Below are 22339 nucleotides of genomic sequence, written 5' to 3'. Positions count from 1 at the left end.
GCTCACACACAGGTGGAAAAATCCTAAAAACCTGTTCAGTGGCTTGGTTCCACCTGCTGAATAGTCAGATACTTTAAGAGATTAAAAAGAAAGAACACCAGTCAGAATGCAAATTGCATAATAACATTGGCTATAATCTGCAGTGCTTCCCAGCTCTGACTGGATCCAGAATCCAAGCAGAGCCATCCAGGCAGCTGAGCTGAGCTTTGCAAGGCTCAGAATAAACCTGGCCTTGTCTCTGGCACTTCCACATTTGGTTTAGCTGGACATCGTGGGGGAGCATTGTTTTGACAACAGGTCTGTAATTTGAATTTGTGGTTTGGGTGTGTTGTTAGTGGCACAATTCCAGCCTGGACAGGCCTCCTCCTGCAAGGTTTGGTGTGGGCAGAGTGGGAACAATGGGAGTGAAGACACAGCAGCAGGAACTTCGTCCCCCTGGCTCTGATCCATAGCTACATGCACTGTGTTCTGTCTGTGCCAGTGCACCTCCACTGCCACAGTTGCTTCATGCAGTTCTGTGAAATTTCTGTGTTTATCCCTGCATCTGCTGGAGTCACACTTCCAATTTCCTCACTGCCACATCCTTAAATTCAGCCGGGGCAGTGTGGAACATGGATCAGCCTCCAGCTTGTCTGCAGCCATGAATCTCCCCAGTTTGGAAATTTGGTGAGTTATCCCCTTTTTTCCTGTGGTCTTACTTGACAGGAAAAAAGCAAAACCAGAAATGTTGAGGTACTGTTTTATCTGCAGGCACACTCATAAGTAATTAAAGAGTTATTTAAAGTTTTAAATCTCAGCTAACCAAAAAACCCTTTTGGTTTTAAACTTACTTTGTAATGCCTGATTTCAGAAATAAGCAATTAAACTTTGTTAAGTAAGAACCACTGTAGTGAAAATTGAATACAGGGAGTTGAGGTAATGTTTCTGACTGTAGATTCCAAGTCAAGTTTTAGTTGAGTACTGGATTTTCACTAATTGAGACTTTTTAGGATGAACACAGTGATAATGTGCTATATTCCATTCTTAAAGGTAAAGTTATAAAGTTGTAATACTCCACTGGAGTCCCAGCTCCGAGCATCTCAGTGCTGTTAAGGAGTGTTTTGGTATTTCCCAACTGTAGCACCAATCACAGTGACAGAGAAAGTTCAGATCTGTGATGCTTTAAAACAAACTCCCACTGATGTTTTCTCTTTGGACATTCCTGCTGGAATTCCCTGGAGAATCAGGTGGGGATGATGCTTTGTGAAGGCTGACCTAGAACAGAGGCTGACGGAGTTAAAGAATAAAGTAGGGATTTACTAAAAGGCCTGAATGGATCCACCTTGGGCAGCGCAAGAGCCCAGCCAGGACTGCACCCAAGATGAACCAAAATGGTCCCAAAATGCACACCTGCTCCCGGGGTCTCTCACTTTGATCAGTTCTGCTCCATTTGCATCTTGCAGTTCATTGTCCAGTTCCAGCTTTAGCCCATGCAGTCCCATCCTTCTTGTTTTTCTCTCTTCAGCCCATGTTGCTTGTGCTTTTGAGATTTGGATCAGTTGTCCTTGGTCCCCAGCTGGAGCAGGAATTGTTTTGTTTCCCTGCTCTGTGAAGAGAGCTCACCATCCCCTAATAAGAAGTTCAGACTAAAGCAGTGTACACACTAAAGCAGCACAGAATCTGAAAAATATAAAAGCTAAAACCTGAGGCATCAGGGAGATTGTGTTGTGGAGTGTCAGAGCCTTTCTGCACGTGTCCTGTGTCCCCTGGCAGGTGAGCAGTGCCTGGTGCTGGCGTGGGCACTGCCCCGAGCGTTGCCATAGGCACCAGGTCCTCCTCACGGGCTCCAACAGCTTCATCTATGATTAATGTTAATTGCCCATTTTGCATGGATGGCTTTTTCCCTGCTGCTGAATTGGCTCCTGTTGCCTTTGATGTGGCTGGTGATCCAATGTCCTGCCATGGCCAGACAAGTGATCAGTTTGCCAGCGCTGAGAGGAGACAGAATCAGGTTGCTGCGGGGTCAGGGTTTGCTTCTCTCCTTAAACACTGAAAGGTCAGGCAGAGTTTAACTACCACGGGCATCTTTGAAACCTTGCAATAAATGCCAAAGCAGGGAGATTATTTTAAATCCATGCTGCAACTAAAAATCTGAAGGTAATGGGGAAGAATTCTAACTCATCAGGAGTTATATTTATATATACCAACACGTTTATTGGTAAATACTTCAAAAGTACCTTGCACAATCACTAGGGGGTATTTCATGATCTTTGAAGAGATGAAAAATTTTAATTTCTGGTTCCTGTGCCAGTTTCAGGAAAGTAACTAAGATTGAGGGAGTGTGTGTGTTTTATTTCGCTTTTTTAAGTGTTATTTCTGTTGTGTTTTTCTTTTTTATTTACGTCTGAGCGCTTGCACCACTTACTGCCACTATTAGCAGGGCAATTTACACAGCGTGTCATACAGTACTTCAGTATTTCTCCTTTAAGCCTAATAAAATATGTTGCTATTGAAGAAATCTTTGATACATAGGAGAGCTTCCTAAATCACAGGACTAGCATATTTTTGTACCAAATAGCTCCAGCCTCATGAAATCAATAATTAATTTATTAACTGGATCTCTTTTGAAAAAAAAAAAACCAAAATCAGCAGTCCTGGCGAGGCTGCCTCCTGCCAATTCATAAATAGTTGATGACAAAAATGAAAAAGTGTAGAAGTAAAATTCAAATCTTAACGATCAAAGTATTGGGTACCTCATCTATCACAGCTTGGAATAAACATATCACAGAAAGTGTCATATCTCATTGACACTGCAAAACATAATGCTTTCCCTTGTTATCTAGCGAGCTGCCAAGGCTACAGAGTTTATAGGCTGCTAAGATAATGTGCTGCTGGTAATCCACTTCACTCGCAGAAATATGAAGTACTGTTGAAATATATTTCTACTTGGTTTATTCTTTGCTCTCCAGAGGGTAGGATGCTATTTCAGTTCCTCTAAAGAAGCTCAGAGAATGAAAAGCAAAGCATCAGGATAAATTATGCTAAATGGTGGACTAGACCCCAGAGGAAATCATGCTTCTGTGGTACAGTATTTCTCCATTTATCTTACAAATGTTACATCTAATGTTAATTTTGTAAAGGGAAAGCATTCAAAGGTCCATCTGATCCTTTTAATAATAGTTTTAGTGCTATAGTGTTATTTGTCAAACTCCTGCCATCATAACTAACTTTCCTAGTTTTGGCAGACCATTCATACAGAAAATATTTTGGGCTACTAATACATAACATTTTATTTCACAAAACACAAATAACCTAGTAATTACACTCCAAAACTTAACAAATAATTGCCAGCAAGCAATTACCATTCAATTAAAGAGTAATTACATGGTTATTTGTGCCCTGTAAAATAAAGCATTACTGAAATCAGTAGTGCAATCAATATTTTAGCAGAAACAGGATGCTGCAGTGATGGACCTTTCAACCTGTGCTGATTAAATTGTCATCCAAATAACAGTTTCCTAGTTAAATCACCACATGTTTATTTGTCTTGATTAATATGCAAATTCTCTTCTGATTCTAGTAAATCTCCTATATTTAAAAGCACAAAAGTAGAGCACTATCATACATCAGCGGTGATGTGCAGATTTCCACTGATTAATTACATTTTACAAAGCATTGATGAATTTGTGGATCTTGTGAAATACGGTTGTCTATGATGAGCGTAAAATAGAGTTACAAAAGATGGAGCTGATCAGTAAATATAAGAAAATCACAAAAATAAAACATTACTTCATGTATTGATTCAAATTAAAAATCCTTGTGGTATCAAGGGAATATATAAAACTTTGAAAGAAAAAATAATAAAATTAGCTCTCAACAGGAGTGGAAAATAAAGAAGAAAAGAGACATTAATGAAAATTTCTCAGCATTTTACTGTATAAATTTCAACTGTCAAATGTACTGCTCAAAATGTAATTTATTTTCTGACAAATTTAATTTCAACCAAAATTTTAAAAATGAACAACATTCAGATTAGTTCATTTTTCTCTTTCAAGAGTTAGTGATGGTGTGGGGCTGGGGTGGAGAGGATGACAGTAATAACTTTATAACCGTGGTGCAAATGCAGGTAAAAACCCAAAACCTCCAGTCGTCCTCACTTTCAAGTAATTGGTGACCCAAGGAGTTTTTAGGTTTGAAAAATGTCAATCAAATGTTAATCAGTAGTTATTTTATTTAGTAAAAATAATAAAATTCCTGAAGGTATACATGGGAAACAATATTGTACTTCTGTTTTAGCCTCTATAGTCTTCACTTTGGACCATAATTTTTGTTTTTTAAAGTTTTTAAAAGTTACCCATAAACTAGAAATTTCTGACTGAATTAATACCTAATTTAGATTTGAGTAATTTTTCATTTACAAAGATCCATTGATGGCAAGTACAAAATTTGTGTAGAGATTTTAGACTCTCAAAGAAATGCATTTAAAATTGTTTGAAGGTGATTGTTCCTGTTTATTCTTCCTTTGTTACCAACGACAAAAAGATTTTTCTGCACTTCTTGAATGAGAGAAAGGAAAACGTGAAAAGCAAATGCAGTAAAAGAGCAGGGTGACAAAAAGAGGAGCAATAATATTAAATAAAGTTAATATTTATATGCTAATGCTATTAGCATTTATATGCTAATACTTCCCATAATCACAAATTATGTCTTACTCTCCCCAAATGATAATTCTGCTTGCCTTGGGTTTACTGTTCAGTGCTTTTATTATCAATTTTGGCTGAATTGTGGAGGTTGCATACATTTTAAATAGTGAAGGTGAAATTTGGTGGATTTCCAGACCATGTGGGACAATAAGAGGGGATTTTGGGGGCAAAATGTGTTGAGACACAGAGCAGTGACATTCCATGCCTTGGTGGTGCCAGCAGCACATTCACAACAGAAAGTAAATCCCATAAAAACCTTACATCTACTGGTCCTGTGTGCATATCTTACTAAAAAACCCAAGACTTTGAGCAAATCCTGTCTCTGTGAAATTCTGGTTTTATGGTTAAACAGAAATGCCAGAAAATTTGTTTCTGGCCCAAAGTGGAAGCATTTGGACTCGGATACATGACATCCTGTGAGTTCTGCTGTTCTTCTGGTCTCTGGGAATATCCAGGGAATCCAGCTGGAATTTTGAGGTGTCTGCTGCAGTGCTGGGGGCTCTGGGATTCCTGTCCTTGCTGGGAAGCAGACACAGGGCATTGAGCACTACAGAACTCGGCGTTGCAGACCCAGACAGGTCCTTGCAGGTGTGTCACGGTCAGCTGGGAGCAGCGTCCAGTTTTTCGTTTAAAAGCTGAGATAAAATTAGAGACAAAGGACTTGGGTTTTATTTGAACAGATTCAGCTGGGAACAATTCCATTCCAATTATCATGGCTACAGCTGTATGTCAGCCCCAAATCGGGGCCCTAGGAGTTACTGATTTACAGGAATACTTGCTAAAAAAGGGCTTTCACTAGGGTAGGACGCTTCTTCAGTCCATCAGCCCCTTCCTTCCCCAGGAGGACCCCAGTGCCAGAGACACCAACTGCTGTGTTTTACCACTGGAGCTTCCCTTGCCTGTGTGAGGGAGGGTATAAATACAGCCAGCAGGGTCCTGGAAGGGAGTGGAGTTCTTGATCCTTCACCTCTGGGGCTTTCCATGTGGGTCAGTGCTCAGGCACAGGTGTCACACTGAGGTGTGGGAACACCTTAAGCTGTGCTCTGCTCAGCCTGTGGGCCATGGGTGCTCAGAGCCATCAACGTGAGCTTCTGTCAGGGCAAAAACTGCAGAACCAGGGCTGAAACTCCACAGTCTCCCCTCCTCGTCCTCTGAAAACACAAATCATGACTAAAAAGTCTCTTTGTAAAATCTTCTAAAGCTGTTTGTTGCATTTTGAAAATGTTTTTCTTAGATTTAATATCAACATATGGAGTTTTCTGCAAAAGATTTGTTAGTATTTGAGCTCGGGAAGAAAATGTTTTGTTGTTTTGTTGATTGAGCTCTTCCACTGGAGAAAGCTGCTAATTTTAGCTGGTTTGTAGGGGTTTTTTTTCCGAGACAGTAAGTGCCAGCTAAGCACTTACACATGCCTGTGGATTACAGGCTCCTGTAATTCAAAAGAACAATGATTCCTGTTTGTCCAAAACCCCCACGTATCAGCCTAACGCTGTCTGTTGGAAATTTTGTTGTGCAGGGGATGATTTCAGCAGGTGATTTTAATAGAGAATGCATGTGTGCATCAAACTTCCCCTGGAAATCAAATGCTCTTATTTTAGGTTTACATTATTACAGCCCGGCAGTTCTTGCAGCAAGCTTTAGTGCACAGCCATCATAGTATGATAAACAACTGAAAGCATCAAAAAGAAAAATGGAAAAAATACTGAATAAAATGAAATCCAAAATGGACAAACCCGAAGCTAAAAAGAGGGGGGAATGGTTTTATAGAGATAAAATAGTAAGCCAAAAAAATGATTTTGTGCTACTTTGATGTACAGTAAAACAAAATAACACTAGCATGGTGTGAAAAATGAACAGGTTAATGGTACCTCTGTGGAGTGCTGCTGGAAGTTGTCTTCATTTAAATGCAGAGTTTGTCGTGCATTGATGGAGGGCTTTGCCACTGTAACTTGATAGAGTGAAGTTTAACTTAAATTTCTTTGTGAACTAGAAGTCATTTTGGAAATGCTTTCTATTCAAACCTCATTCATTGTTGCAGCTTAGTTATTTTATACAGTGTTTCACTCTATGTTGTCAAAAGCTCTATTATTCAACAGAGTAAAATCTGTTAGGACCAAAGAGAAGCAGCAATACTTTTCCAAACACGAGGAGGTTGCATTTTTATTAGATGGCTTGAGGAAGAGTCGATTTAAATGGTTTTCTGGCCTGGAAATCTGTGTTATGATGGCAGTGGAGGATGGGGACACGTCCACACATTGATGTAAGAGGTGAAGGTGATAGCTGAGAGCACGAGTTCCATGGAACCAGTCTGTGAAGGGGCCTCTGGCATTTTGGATTAAAATCTGCATCCATAATTCACAAACTGGTGAGTTTTTTGGCATGTTGGGCTAACCCTTGTTTGATCTGTGGTAGTTAAACCCACCAGCCAGCCTGTGAAGGTAAGTGGTGAGCTTTGCAAAGCTCAGGGTTAAGTTAATGCTGCCCTTCAGGAGGAGGCAGTGGTCCAGAGCAAGGTTTGAGGTGATGTTGCACTCAGAGTTTCAACTCCTCATCTCCAGGCATCACAGCCTGGAATTTTTCTGTGTTCCAGGTGCATAGCAGAGACTGTGGAGCAGTCACTGCTATAACCCCTCTCCACTGAGCACCTCTGAGGTCATGGAAGCTTGGATAATGGAAAACCTTACTGCTTGCTCATGTTCTTCCCTGTTTAACCAAGCGATTTTCCCATTTTTTTGTCCTAGGCAGGAGCCTCTCATATTTACTTTCTCGTACCACTGATGGTTCGTGGATTTCACAGAAATCGATGGCGTGGGTAGGAAGCAGACACTTCACAAAGAAAACCTTGTTTTCATTTCTGCTCTTGTCCCAGCAGCTCCCGCCCAGGAAGACCCCCCAAGCGCTCGCTGGGAGTGGCGATCCAGGAGAATGCACGGCTGCTGCCCCACGGAGTGCCAGGCCTCCTGTCACCAGGGCTTATCTCTCCAACAGGTAATAAAACCCATCAGATGATCAGCCTCATCTCTTCATACTGCACAGCAGTTAAAATAAACTAATATTGATCTAACTGCCTTGTCCTTCAGGGCTTTTGCAGGCTTTACCAGAGGTTACATTATTGGATTTTTTTTTTTTTGAGTGTTCATGAAAACTCTGTTTTGCTGCTGCAGTGACTGAAATCTAATGGATTTGTAATTTAGTTCTTTATTAATTGTAATTTCCTCACAGGAAATTCCATTAAATGTGTTATTTTAGTAAAAGCAAAAAAAAAAAAAAAACAAAAAACCCCAAAAAAAACCCAAGCCAACCTGAGAAGCTGAACTATTGTCTGGGAGGGCTGTAAGAGGCATTTCTTCCTTTGAAATGCATGTGTGTTTTAGTTCTCGTGGGATCTGAGCAGCGTGGCTAATGCCTGGTGTATTGTAACCCCATTAATGTCTGCTGGGGAGAGACAGAGATGCTTGTAGGAATTACAGAAGAAGCACTTGAAAAGCAGATAAGTCCACGTTGCCACAGTGCAATAATCTGCTTTCAGTGTCATAAAGTGAAAAATCTAGCATGAAAATATGTGGAGTTATAAACATAATTTAATGCACAGTATTTAATTTCACTTCATTAATTTATTAATAGAGTTTAAATTAAATCTTGTGCTATCCTGATGAGTGTTTTAATTTTTTATTAATTGCTGTATGCTAAAGGTAAGTTGACTTTCTTAATAAAGCTATATTCACAGGCTGTATTCAAAAAAGTAACTGCTTACATATTCAACAGGCTTAGCAGTTTTAGGATTGCTGTCAAAGTCCAGTCTAAATAAACTGTAACTCCCCAATAACTGAACACAGAGAAGTGTTTAGGAAATATGAAGTTGTAGAGTATGTAACAAGAGAAGCAGAATTAAAAAAGGTCCTTGCTGGCAGTAGAGTGCCATCTCTCCTGATGTCACAGATCACTCTGCTTGCAGAACCTGTGCACTGCAACCGAGGGACACAGCGAGGGCTTTAATTCCCCTGCAGCTCCAGGTGTCCCAAGGATGTCACAGGGAACCTTCCCTGTGGAAGGAGGGAAAGAACATTCCTAAACAACATTTACAGCAGCCTCAGCTGCAGCAGTTACCAGAGTATGAAAGGGCTTGGCCAGAGCCACGTGCCACAGTTGGGCTGCTGCAGTTTCATGCACTGCTCATGTTTGTCACGGGGATCCAGAACTGTGATTTCCCTCCTGTAGTTCATAAATGAGAGGTTTTTAGTATCCCTGTGGTGTTCTCAGCTCAGGAATTCCATGGATTCTTGTTCATGTTGCTACTGATAGACAGGAAAGCACAAGAGCCTCTTGCAAACTCAGTTCTTCTCTGAAATCCAGAATATTCCATGTTACTTTTCCACTCTCTCTGTGTGTGTGTGTGTGTGCGTGTTAGCAAATAGGACACCAGATCACACAGACTGCCATGCTGCTTCAAACTGGGAAATATTTTAGGATGTGGCGTGTTGGGGATGCACAGTGAAGCACCACAGACACATTCTGTGTCTCACAGATATTTTGAGTAGCACACAGTTTGAGTTGAAGATGATGAAGTTGAATTTCCAGGCTGTTGGAGTTGTCTGGAGCCTGAAGTGTGAGTGGGCTCCATCCCCTGTGTTTAGCACGGGGGGGGGAAGTGTATCTTGGGGGTGTCTGTCAGGGCAGCCACCTCCCTGACCCTGGGAAAACCTTGGGGAGTCCCAGACAAAGTTGCTGGAGCAGCTGACGGGGCTTTGGGAGCAGCTGGGAGAGGGAAATGTTGATTTCAGAGCATGGTGGTGTCACCAGGGGCTGCACACGAGGAGGGTCCCCATGGCTGAGGTGGCCCCCAAGACCAGCAGGACAGCTCCTGAGCCCTGTCACTCAGGGCCACAGCTCCCCAGGGCTCCTGGGGCTTCTCTTGTTCCCAAGGGAAGGACAGGGAAGAGCTGGGTGAGCTGCTGGGCAGGCAAAGGTGCCAGAAGAGCCTCTTGTAAACTCCCTGGGGATCTGAGCTGTTGTGGCTCTGGATGGAGCCCCCATGAGCTTCATCTCTACCTCTTTGCACTCAAATTTCTGATTTTGCTTTGCTCTGGGTGCCTGCAATACTTTGGGATTGGATTCTTTCCTTTGGCTGAAATGAGAACAAAATGGGTTTTAACACTTGTCACAGAACAGAGGTTTTTCTTCCAGATTTCCGAATGGTGGGCAGGAGACTGGAATAAAAGCTGCTCCCAGCTCCCATGTGGATGTTTGGGTGGCTGTGGGAGGGACTGAGGAGATTTTGCAGCATGGCAGGGTTGGATCTACCCCTTCCAGAAGAGAAGGCTGACAGGGAGGCAAGACAGTTTTTACACCTTGAGGACTTTTCTGGTTACCTGTCCCCTGTAACTGCAGTGGAATTGCCTGAATCATTTCCTCTGGATGTCTTCTTGTCCTTGGGAATCCTTGTGTCTGATCTTGCCCATTGTTCCTACAGCACAGATGTGCAGATGTTAATGTTAAGTTTGCCCACATTATTCTAATTATAAAAAAAAAAAAAACAACCCACTCTTATGTGGCTCCCTCATTTGCTATGTCCAGCTTAGCTGTTTTCTTCATTTTAGTAGCAGCCTCCCCATCAGCAAATGCAGCATGATTCATCCAGCATTGCATTTTTTCATTTTTACCCCTCTTCAGGCTGCTGTCAAGGTGAAGTGGAGGCAGTGGTGTCCAGGCTGGCTCTTGGTTAGATGGATGGGTCTGGAGAAGTCGCAGTTGTGGCTGCAGAGCTGGCAGCTCTGTCTGGAGGGGGTATTACACAGTGATGATTAGTAACTTCCTGCAGACTCAGACGAGCCATCTGTGTTTCCACTCCTTGAAATGTGCTGTTATTTTCATCACCCATTTGGTTTGTGTCAGCTCGGTTTACATGGTCATTTTCACATAATAAACAGGTAGTTAAATTAGGCACACTGCATTTCCCAGTGTGGAGGGTATTTTTTTGACCTCTTGGCACAGCGAGCTCCATCTACTCTTAGACCTAAGTAACTTGGGAAGGAGCTGCAAGTGAAGCCTCGACCTTTTTAAATGTTTTTAGGGACTTTCCACCTCGGGGGAATGGGAATATTTGGGTTACATCTGGGTTAGTGCTGTGCCTGAGAAGGATGAGGTGGTGTGTGTGGGATGGTCACCCCTGGGGAGGGCTCAGGAGGCAGCACAGGAACCTTGCCCTGCCTGCACCCTTGAGTAAGCACTGTCCATTTGATGTTAACTTAGGAGAAAGTGTTTTCCTTTTTGTATTGGTGTAGGAAATGTGGGAATCAGTGTGGTGCCCCTGCCTGCTGTGAGGGCAAAGCTAAAATGCTGTGTGTCACAGAGGGATGGTCATCAAAGGCTCAGTCCTTCAAACAATGCCGTGGGATGAAGTGACATGAACAAAAAAAAGGCTTTATCTCCTACTAATGTACAAGTCTTTATCATCAGTGTATCTTAACAAGACAGCTGGGACTTATCTGTGGAATAGATTCTCAAGGAAGTTTTGGGGTCTGAAGCATTAGTTTGCTGTGTGGAGAGAAGCTGAAATCTGTTACATGATTGAAGCCAATGGTTCAGCAAACTGTTCATATGGAATGAAGCTGAAAGAATGGTTGGATCTTTTGAGAGTTATCTGTGCAACTCCAGTCCTCCTACCCCTCATTTAGGTTGTCCTCAGAAAAGGTTAGAAAACCACTCTGCCTTCGTTGCAGTTTTTCTCTGCTCTGTAGAATGGCTGCTATTATTTAAATTAAAACATTTTGGGGGCTGCTTCATTTTGTCTTCAAGGAATTGGAGAATCCCATGGAGAACATGATCCTGTCTCTAGAACTTAGTGAGGTGGTAGTACAGGGCACACAGCAGCTGTGTGGGGCAGTTTTGGGGCAGTAGGGTGGGCTCTCTGTGAGTGCCTATGGGCTGGATCCTGCAGCTGGAGCTGGTAGTCCTGGGAGGGTCAGGGTGATGGGCACGAGCCTCTTTGGAACATCCCTGCTGGCTTTTTCTGGGCTCTGCTGCCCGGAGCTGTGACAGCCTGGCAGGGCTGGCAGGGGCTGGCTGGGAGGTCAGCAGAGGGATCACAGTGAGGATTTAGGGCTGGGAGCTGCTGAGGGTTCAGCACAGGGATGGCAGGAAGCCTGGCTGGTGGGGAAACAAGTGAGAAGAGGAAAAAAAGGCATTTTCAAGTGGGTACTCAGACATAGGCAAACCACCTGCATTTCCATTGTGTAAGATAAACTGCTGTTTTCATTATCAGCTACATTAGTTTCACCCTTCTTGAAATGATTCTTCTTTTCTTTCATAAGCAGTTAAAATGGACACTCTGTCTGGAGTTTTTAAGAATGCAGTGTTTAAAATATTGACTCATTTGTACAGATACAAATACGTTTTTCAGAACAGTTTTGTCTTATTAATAGTTTAAAGAATCTGTTGTGAACTTAATAGTTTCAGGTAATTAATAATTCAGTGGAGTTAATATTTTAATAGCTGCACCAAGTCACATCATTGTGGGACTCAAATAGAGCAGCTCACAGGATCTGGTAACTTCATGTGTTCCTTCAGCAGCAATAGCAGCAGCCACTCAGTCTTTCTACAGCAAAGGGAGGATAAAACAGGATTTTCTGCAGTCTTTGGGCATTTTGATGTGGTATCTCTGTGTTAGAGCAGTGAAGGAGCTGGAGGCTTTTGGGGTCTCTGGTGCCCAGTTGTGTTTGGCAAGGTGGGCACACAGCAGCCAGCACAGCCCGTGGCAGCTCCTGCTGCCAGCAATCCCACAGACCCTCTCCTCACTTCCAGCATTTAACTGAACATTTCTGTGTGTTTACATCCCATTTCTGTGGCTCATTTCGCTGTTTACAATTACCCTTTTTTTCCTTGGGTTTTATTTTTTTTTTCCTGTTGTCATACGTGACATTTGAAAGTTCCATTTATAATGAGAAACATATGCAGAACTTTGTCACTGTTGGCATTACCTGGCTTGGTAGAAATTATTATTTTTAATCAAAGGCAAACACACTGATTAAGGATGCCACAACACTCCTCTGCCTATGGGGAACGTTAACAGTTTATAAATTGTTCTTGGTGACAATTCAGTAGTGAATTACTTTGATATATATGGCTAATAAATTAATATGATTAAGTTAATGAGTAGTACAAGTGTTGCCAAACTCCACTCGTCGGGCTTTTAATGCTGCTCCACATTTGCAGCTCGAGCTTCCCCCTGTGGTGAGAGGATCAGTGCTACCTACGCACTGTCATTGTGATAAATGGCATATCCCACAGTGCCCTGCACTCCATCTGCTGTGTCCCCAAAATGAGAAATATTTTATACAAATCACACACTCAGAAGCTCAAAGGACTGTGGAAAGATCTATTTTTTCAAACAATAATAAAAATGCATACGTCTCTTTAGCAACTCTTCATTTTTACTGTCATAATGAATGCAGATAGATTTGGGAAGTGAAAGCTCGTGTGAGTTACATAGGAAAGTTATCCACTGCACAGTGAAGCTGACAAATAAGTTACATGTGCGCTCTTTCATTTTATCATGAAATGTTCTGAGATAAAAAATGATGTTAGAACATCTATTTAACTGGATTTTAAAATTAAAGGCCATGTGTGCAGCATGATTGAGTACCACCCATCTCATGCCAGCAGATTTCTGTGCTGAAGGGAGCCTGAATTGGAGTGAATGAGGAATGCAGGATCATATCATTACTCTTTTAATACAGCCATTCAGTAGAGTTCTGATAATCTGAGAACTATACTTGGTGAGTGTGAGTCACTCAGCTCCTCTCTTTCCTTTTCTCTTTTAATGCTATCTGTCTTTAAGGATCCATTTTCAGTGTCTGCTCTGTCGGGTGGGACATTACGTTTTTGACAAATGAATAGCTAAAGCTGTTGGAATTTTGCTGAATGGTTAACCTTGTTGTAAATTTAATTTACACTTAGCCTCAGCTACTAATTACTGTCCAAGAAGTGTGAAACTCAGCAATGTACTTCGATTTTTATGCATTTGTAAAAACTTTTTTTTGAAAATGAATCCTACTGAGTTCCTACATCTTTAAGGAAAACAAAGTTCAATCAGGGTGGTCACACTGAGAGAATTAAGCCTGTATCATCTTGACACTCAGGGTGGGGGTGCCCCGAGCTTGCCTTGATTTGCAGGTGGAAGGGAAGCATTTGGAAAAGCTGGCTGAAGTGTCACAGAGTTAGCAAAACCAGTAAGTTTCCATCTCTCTGTTTCTAGCATCCATGGCATTCTTTTCCAGCAGCTTTTCCGGCAGTCTCCCGTCCATGGCACTCAGGTCTGGAGTGATCATAAGGCCTCTCTGCTCCTCTCTTCATCTTCTCTGACTTTGGAACCTTTTCTAACTCTTTAAAGTTATTGTTAAGTGCCTTGAAGTCAGAAATAGCATCAGGAGGTGTGAAAGATTTGCCTTCAGCACTCCCTGTTTTCTGGAGGACTGTTTTGGCAACAACACCATTATAATTGAATTGGTTTTGTTAGGTTTTATTTTCCTTTACAGTAACTTTGATAAAGTTGAACAAATAGTTGCCGGTATCACAAACAAGTGTAGTTAAATGCATCTCATTGTGTTTGATTCCCACACTGACTGCATTTTGTGTATCCAGCAGTATTTCAAAGACTATTACACTCAAGTTATCTAAATTCTTAATTCTGTGACCTAAAACTTAGCAGGTACAATTTAATCTGGAAGGATAATACACCTCTGGTTGCAGAAAAATACTGATCCATCATCTACTTGTGATGCTAAAGGCTGCTATATTTATATAAATAATATTCTCTTGAAATGCAGCATTCAGATCTGCATTGGATTGGAATAGTGGGGCTTCCTAAAGGAAAGCTTTATAAAGCTGTATTTTGGCAAAATTCTTGATATAAAAACACTGGTGAAGTTATGCAGGAAAAAGGAGAGAATAAATCTCACTAGATTAAAAAATAAACATGAAGTGTACTTAAATCAAGGTGTTTCTGGCCAGGTATTGAGTGCTTCCACTGTGATTTTAAATGTGTTTGTGCTCTGGTCCTTGTCCCATAGACGTGGAGTCCTACATGAGGGAAATGCTTCAGTGTGATTTGAGCTCAGCAAAAAAAAAAAAAAAAAAAAGATTGATTTGGTTTGGATTATTGGTGTCTTAAATGCAAGTGTTTTCCTTCTCCCCACAGAGTTTTGGAGAACAGGTTCTGTAAGGATCCTTTGCAAAGTTTCAGATGCAGTCAGCGCCTGATGCCAGGGTCACACCTTGGCTGGAGTGGTGTCTCCTCCTGCACAGGAGCAATGTGCTCTTCATGTGATGCCAAGGGCTGGCAACAAATCAGAATTTGTGATGAACAGGAAACATCTCCTTCTGAGCAGTCTGAGGAGGTGCACGTTTTTATTTGGAAGTGAGAATGACTGAAACTGATTGATTGCCCGATCACTCTCATTAAGTGAGGTTGTAGTAGGATTTCACTGGAAATGTGTTTGTGTTGTATAAACTGTTGTAGTTGTGCAGTTTTACAAAGGTTGCATAGTTGTATAGTTGTATAAACTGTTTTATCACAGGGGACATTAATTGGTGTAAAGCACAACAAGCAGATGAATGAGTGTAGTATTTATTGTGCACCTTCCTCTGCTGAACAGAGGCCTCTGGGTTTGCTGGTGGCAGCTGCTGTTGCTGATCCTGGGTTGTGCCTCTCTGAAAGATAAATGGAGGGCTGCACTTCTGGAGGATTCAATCTAGAAACCAAATTCATGCTGAAAATCCTTTGCAAAAAATAGAAATTCCTCCAGCTACCAACCTCCTGTGACTTGAATATGAAAAGCTGCACTTCAGAAGGAGAAGCATTTTATATAATACACGTCTGAATATAAATGACAGACATTTTATTAGGAAAAGAAAGCCTTTATTAAAATATAATGATCTACATTGTTTTTATGTAATCTAATGAATTACAGTAAAGGCCTGAGAAATGAGCTGGAAAAGGTGGAGTACTCTCCCATGAAAGCAAGCTATGATAACCTTTCTGTAATTCTTTAACATGTTGAAAGAGTATTTCTACACAGACTTATTAAATTAAGCAAGGTCACCTTTTCATTTTATTAACAGAATTAGTTTCCCAGATCATGGACTTTGATTCTGAAAAATGTAGATGAATCATGCACTAACATATGTCACGTAGAAAATTGGTTGTAATATGATAAATCATTCTGATGCACATAACATCTTTGTTTTTACTGTTGAACAATTGTAAAAAATAAAATGCTTAATTGCTGGGGTTTTTTTGCATTTGCATATTGATTGGATGTGTAATAATAATAATAATAATATTTCTAAATGAATTGTCTCTTCTGACTGGGGCAGTCTCAATCCAATATTTGCATAAAAGGAAGAAAATACTCTCTTCGGTAGGAGTGTAACATTTTGTTCCTTTGACATGCAGTATACAGTCATTACCCTGAAAGGTTAGCTGTAAATAATAACCAGGGAAACTGGGCATATGCCTAAAGATGAGCACATATATTACATTTACCAGTCTGACCCCCGTTCAGCAAAGCAGGAGTAAAACTGACATCATGTCATGCAAGTTGTTTAGATGTGTTCCCAAATCTCTGCCTGTATATTACAGTCTTTTTATATAAGATGTGTGAGGAGGACAATTAAATTTAATGGATGTTTCATAATTTTAATGTAAAATCAGTTGTAATTGTCCATAAAGAATTTCATAATCATTCCTAATTAAGAAAAAACGTCATATATATTTCTAGTCCCTTGGAATGACTTTATTTTTTTCTGTCTTTGCCTTTGTCACCTCCTTTGTTAAAAAAGAAGCAAAGCACAGGCACTTTGCTGGGATGTGCAGCAGGACTGGGAGAACATCCCAGCAGTAGCCCCAAGCTCTCTGTAAACGGGGGAGAGAATGGAACAGGTCATTTTCATGGTGCTTGTGTGGTTTCACATGTAAAAAGGCCAATGTGCAGCTGTAGCTGGGTCTCACATGAGCAAGAAGCCTGGTCTTGGTGCTGGTGCTGCTCTTGGCTTGGCCCTGGCAGTCACAGAGCAGGTGACTTCATTACACTGAAATCAGGCAGAAAATGTCCTTTTCTGGCCACTCGAGTGAATCAGTCAAATTATCCAGTGGCAAAACTAATTCTATGTCTTGGGCCATCAGAGCTGCCACTTCCTATAAGTCAAGGCTTCCCTTAGTGTGAAATTGTTTTTTATTTTATTCTCTTTCATTTATTATGCTTATTTCAGCTCATCCACTCGGTGAATGTGAATTACCCAGCACACCAAAGCTGTTTCAGATGTGCAGCCTCCTCGTGCCTTGCTGGTGAAACAGGACTGGTTTCTTTTTAAGGAACTCCTGATCTGTTATGATCTGTACATTTAAAGTAATAGTTCACTTTTTGAGATGAGAACTCAAATGATGAGAAGAGTTTGAATATGGTTTTAAATTAACTAAAAGTGCATATGGCTGAGCTCTTGTTTTAAAAGCACTTACAATTCAGATGGGTCACATTTTTAAGAACTAGAAATATATCTGCAGTGAATTGTAGGCCATTAAGTACTAGGTAATTTGAATGACTTTGACAGAAAAAATACTCCTTTGGAAAGCACTGAATATTGTTTTCCAGCAGTAAAATATTGCCTTCAATTCTGCCAGGAACAGAGCTGAGATGTGCTGAAAGCACTCATACAGGTGATATACCCTCGGCAGTAATTGGGTGTATAATTCTGTCCAAATGGCAATCCCTCATCTGACTGTGCCCTCTGGTACACAGCATTAACATCTTCCAATAAAAGAAGAGCAAAACATATGGAGGCTCTTATTTCAAGCAAAGAAAAATCAAAAAGAATAATGAGGATAAAAAGCAAAGTGCCTGTGGTGATGGGCAAGTTGCAGGGGAGTTGCTGCAGCAGAGTGCTTCAGAACAGCAAAGCAAAACCAGCCTGAAGGCACCTCCCAGAGGCATCCAGATCCAGGCTTCCTATGGGTGCAGGACAAAAACGGGGAGATGTGCATGTATCGGATGCTAAAACAGAGAGGCATCGTGCAGGAGAGAGCAGGGAGATTGCTGGAGCTCCTGCTCACACAGAGCCGGGAGCTGATGGGGGGAAGGAAGGGAAAAGAAAGGGAAGTTGAAAGGCTCATACTGTGATGAAGATGGATGCGTCGCTGACAGTGTCAGAGCAACAGCTGCTAAATCTAGGAGGCACTTGAAAGAGCCTCTCCATTTTGTTAGGTGTGGAAGTCAATAGGTTATTTGGGCTAAGAACACCCTATTATTCAAATTCAGCTGACCCAGAAAAGTTTGCCATCTCGCAGTGGTGATTCAGAGGCTCTGCCCTGGTGGGTTTAGTGCTTCCCTTGTCCTGTGGAGTACTGTTATGGATATACTGATCTTGAGGTTTTTTCCTGAAATTCATTGAATTAGTCAGTGTAAAGCTTCAGAAGGCTGTCTTGTGTTTGTAGCTGGGTTAGATTGCTGAAAACTCGTCAGCAGAATCTCTTAGTCAAACCTATTAAACGTCAAGGAAATGCACCATGAATTGTTTTGGCCTTCCTGTTTTGGATCTGGTTCATTACAAATTTTAATTACAGATAATATTTCTTCAGAGTAGCTTATCAGTCTACATTAGCTAAGCATGAGTCCTAATCCTGTTGAGAATTTGTGTTCATTTATGGGATGTTTTCACTGTAGAGTGCACTCAGAAAAATATCCCGGGAAGAGTTTTTTTGTCCATTGATATGGACATATCCTTCCCTCTCTTTTGTGTCTCTCCTGATCTCCATTTTTCCTTGCATCATCTGACTGCCTTTCCTTTTTTATTTTTTTTGCCCTGGACTTTTATGTCTGCACCGCAATTTGTGTTGATCTTGAGGTTGCCCTCAATTAATTAGCTGAGCCATTCCCACACCTTGGCCCTCTCCGAAATCCTCTGCACCCTTTTCCTCCTGACTGGAAGAGCAGAGCCATCCTAGAAGTTGCTCTGTGATAGTTTTTCTTTTCCTTTCAAGTTAGTGTTTATTTCCAGGCAATAAAGAGAAGGAGGGATACAGAAGAGATGGAAAGAGGAAGCAGTAAATCCTGGGGTTGCTTTGGGTGGGTTTCCTGTGCTCAAGCCAGCCCTGTCTGTGCCACCTGCAACAAGAGGAGGATTTGGGAAAGGTTGGGATGAGAAAGAAATCTCATCCCGGGAAGTTCAACGAAGCTCTCAAGATCCAAAGGTTTGTCTGCCAGGGATCAGGATGAGGAATTTGAGGAGGAATAGTCAGAGAGATGTTCAGATTCTGATCTCTGGAGCAGCGCTGGTCCAAAGCTGTATTTGTGTGATATCCCTGTAGAGCCTCTGTGCTGATACAGTGAAAATGATACTGAGATCAAAATAGTTCAGGAGACAGTAAAATATGGCTTAATTTTGGGGTTTGCTACCTGCATATTGTTCAAGGCTAAGATGATTAGGCACTGTGTTAATTGAGGAACTAGCTGGTCTTGGTAGTGAGCTTATTTTCTGTTTTTGTGTTCCACAGCTCAAAAAAACCATACTGGTCTCCAAACAGTGGGTGACCTGTGGCAGCTAACATGAGTTATCACTCATGAATTTTTTGCTAGGTGATAGCCAGTAATACAACTGCAATAGTTGCATCCTCTGCATCATCAAAGTGGGCTCTTACACATCTGTGAAATTATAAATGGAAATTCTGCAGTGGAGTTTCTGGGATGCCATTCAGCTGTGATTGGGGGAGCAGTTAAATACTGTGGTGAAATGATTTTTCACAAATACAAAGGATCCATGACTATCCCTTTTAAAATGTGCTCAAGAAACTTTGAACAGTTTCAGCCTCCCCTTTTAATTCTTTTCAGCTTTATGCATGTTTATTTTACAAAATAAAATAAATTCAGTTTGTATAAAAGGAGTTATCCTGTGTCTAAAGGGAGTATCAAAATTAATTTTGTCAAGCAGTTGGAATAAAATTTAATAATTTCCTCTCAGTTTTTTATAATAAATCTCAGATTAAAAATTAAGGTTTTTCTGAAGTGCAGAATGGATGCAGTGTTGGTTGATCTTGCTTTAACTGGGACTCTGAAGATTCATGAGTTAAACTGATGAGATGGAGTAGGTTGGCACTGATCTTGCCAGTTCAGACTTGTAACCATGTCAGTATTTATTTCAGGTGGAGCAGTCTGTGTTTGCCCTTTCTGCACATTTAGAAGAAATACCAGGAGCTGCTGATGCTTTCCTGCTGGTTGGGTCATTTTCTGGTAGAGGGTGTGAACTTGTGGTGTGGCTAAACATTCCCTCCATGTCTCCTACGTCCACTGGAATGTCTTATTTTCTCTATTTTACATTCTTTGCTGGGAATTTCACTGGAGACAATTAGCTATGCAATGTATGTATTAATCAGATCAACTCCTGATTTTTCCTTTAGATAGGAATGTCTTGGTTTCTCAGTTTGAGATATTCATTGTGTTCTCTGATGAACAATGTTTTTAGTGAAAGGGAATTGAAATATCTTCCCTGGGTTAGTTTTAATTTTGCTTAATGGATGAAGGAAGATGAAAGGCAGCCTGTTCCCCAGGGTTAGTTAACACTGGAACTTGTACCTAGTTAAGGGATTTGAAATTTTTTTTTTTCAATAGTTTCAGAAAGTGAGAATGTTAAAGGCATTCCCAGGTGCCTGGCTCCGGGCACAGGGATGGGCTGGGGACTCACTTGGCATCTTCTGGTGCCCTGTTCCCATCGTGCCATTTCTGGGTGTCTGGGTTTGACTGGCAGCTGTCTGTCATCCTGCTTCCACTCCCCAGAATGATGCCAGCACTTGGATGATGCCATGTGGGGACTGACGAGGTTGATTAGTCAATAGATAGGAAATATTTAGATGGTGGAAAATGTGTGTAGTACAGTGAGGCCATGATTATTAGTCATGTCTTTAAAAAATCTTGCACTCAATTTCAGGGCATTCCGCCCACAGGAGAAGAGTGAGAGCAGATTTTTGCAGTGAAATTGCAGAGAACTGTGGAAGACAATTTGAAGTTGCAGTCCCTCAACATTTGTATTCTATTTGGGATGTCACTTCCAGTAAGCTTTTTAGAAACGTAGTGGTGCAAATGGAAAAGTTTCAGCAAATATTAAATGCAACAATGAAGACTTTTGTTCTTCATTAAAACATTTCCTGATGTTTCCTGATAGATTTTCATCTAAACACTTGCTAATCCCAGAGCTCTGACAGGCAAGGCCTGCTGAATTAGGCCAACTTCTGCTACAAATAGCTGCTGCACATGAAACAGTAATCATTGCTTTCCAGTCTATTATTAGATTGACTTCATAGGGATTGCTTTTTTCTCCTGTGAGTTGATGCATAAATGACATGCTTTACCCTCCAATAAATCTAACAGCAGAGTGGCTCTGACATGATGTTCATACCCCTTAGTCCCATGACAGATTATTTTTGATGGCTGCAGAAGTTTACAGCAGCTTGAAACCATTAGAATTTAAAGGCATCATTGAAATTTTACAGCGTACCTGCCTCAGACACAACAGGGCTGGGGCTGCTGTCACCGCCTGTCACGGAGCCCTTCCTGCCTGTGCTGATCCCCAGCTGTCCTGGAGAGGGGGAAACTCTCCTGCAGCTCCTCGGAGAACGTGTCCTTCTGTGCATCCTCTCCCTGTGCCTGAAACTCCACCTGGAGACAGTCCTAAAGCATGGGGAGAGCGTTGGGCACAGACAGGGCTTGTGAACCTGCTGAGACATTTGAACCTTTCTTTCTTGTTACCCTCTTTATACATTCTTACATTGTTAGTGGTCCCTTTATTCCCAGCTTCTCAGTATTGGTAAATTCAGTTTTAGTAGCGTATATGTGCTTTTAATAGTTGTTTTTTTTCCAGATTTAAGAACTTTGTTTTTTTTTTCCTGAAACACAAATTAAGTTTGCAAAGCTCAGGACTCCTCAAATCCAAGGTGTTTACTGCTATTTGTGTCTCATGTGAATGAATGGCTGGTTTTAGCTCTGGTTCTAAGCTGTGATTAGCTTTTGTTTCATGCATCTGTCTAAATTTTGCTGCTCTTAGACAGAATCACAATTATAAAATTGCTGTCTAACTATAAAATTGCTGTCTGACTTAGTAGGAAAGTCTGTGTTGATTTCCACTGATTTGTGTGTGTGTTTGTAGGTACCTAAAAACCATCACACCAAATTGAGCTCTATAGACTGCCATAAATCTCTCAATAGGTTTCTCTTCCATGAAGTTTCTAAGAAAAGAAATGAAAACTTTTCCATCGAACAGCTCTGGTTTTGTGTTCTGGACAGAGTGATTGAACCTGCTCGTGTTCCTGCCTTCGGTCCTGTAATAGTTATGTCAGGCAGATTGGTGTGGAATAGAGAGCTGATCTCAACACAGATCTGCTGTAGCCCGACAGGTTTATATTTGACAAATATCCTTTTTAGGGAATGCCATCATGGAGTATGAGATACAAGGATACTGTAAATGGTACATATTGCTGATAGATAAATAGGAAATTGTCCAAAAGAAATCTTTCAGGTATTTGCTCTAATTAGGTTACTCTCTTAAAAAAATCAACAAAAGAGATGTTTAAAAGTTACATGGACTGAATCCCTTAGTAAGGTGGGTTTGGAAATGGG

General features: G+C 41.2%; 1 protein-coding gene across 2 annotated transcripts in view; it reads left to right on the top strand.

The window, feature by feature from the left end:
* Nucleotides 1-22339, top strand: part of DACH2 (dachshund family transcription factor 2) — a 245462-nt gene that overhangs the window by 112394 nt on the left and 110729 nt on the right. For both annotated transcript variants that reach the window (XM_038123229.1, XM_038123227.1), the window contains exon 2: nucleotides 7555-7670. In XM_038123229.1, coding sequence (XP_037979157.1) covers nucleotides 7555-7670 — 116 coding nt within the window. The remainder of the gene's footprint in view (nucleotides 1-7554; nucleotides 7671-22339) is intronic.

Source organism: Motacilla alba, chromosome 4A (assembly GCF_015832195.1).
Source record: "Motacilla alba alba isolate MOTALB_02 chromosome 4A, Motacilla_alba_V1.0_pri, whole genome shotgun sequence".
NCBI lineage: Eukaryota > Metazoa > Chordata > Aves > Passeriformes > Motacillidae > Motacilla > Motacilla alba.
This window is presented reverse-complemented; position numbering and strand designations above follow the sequence as displayed.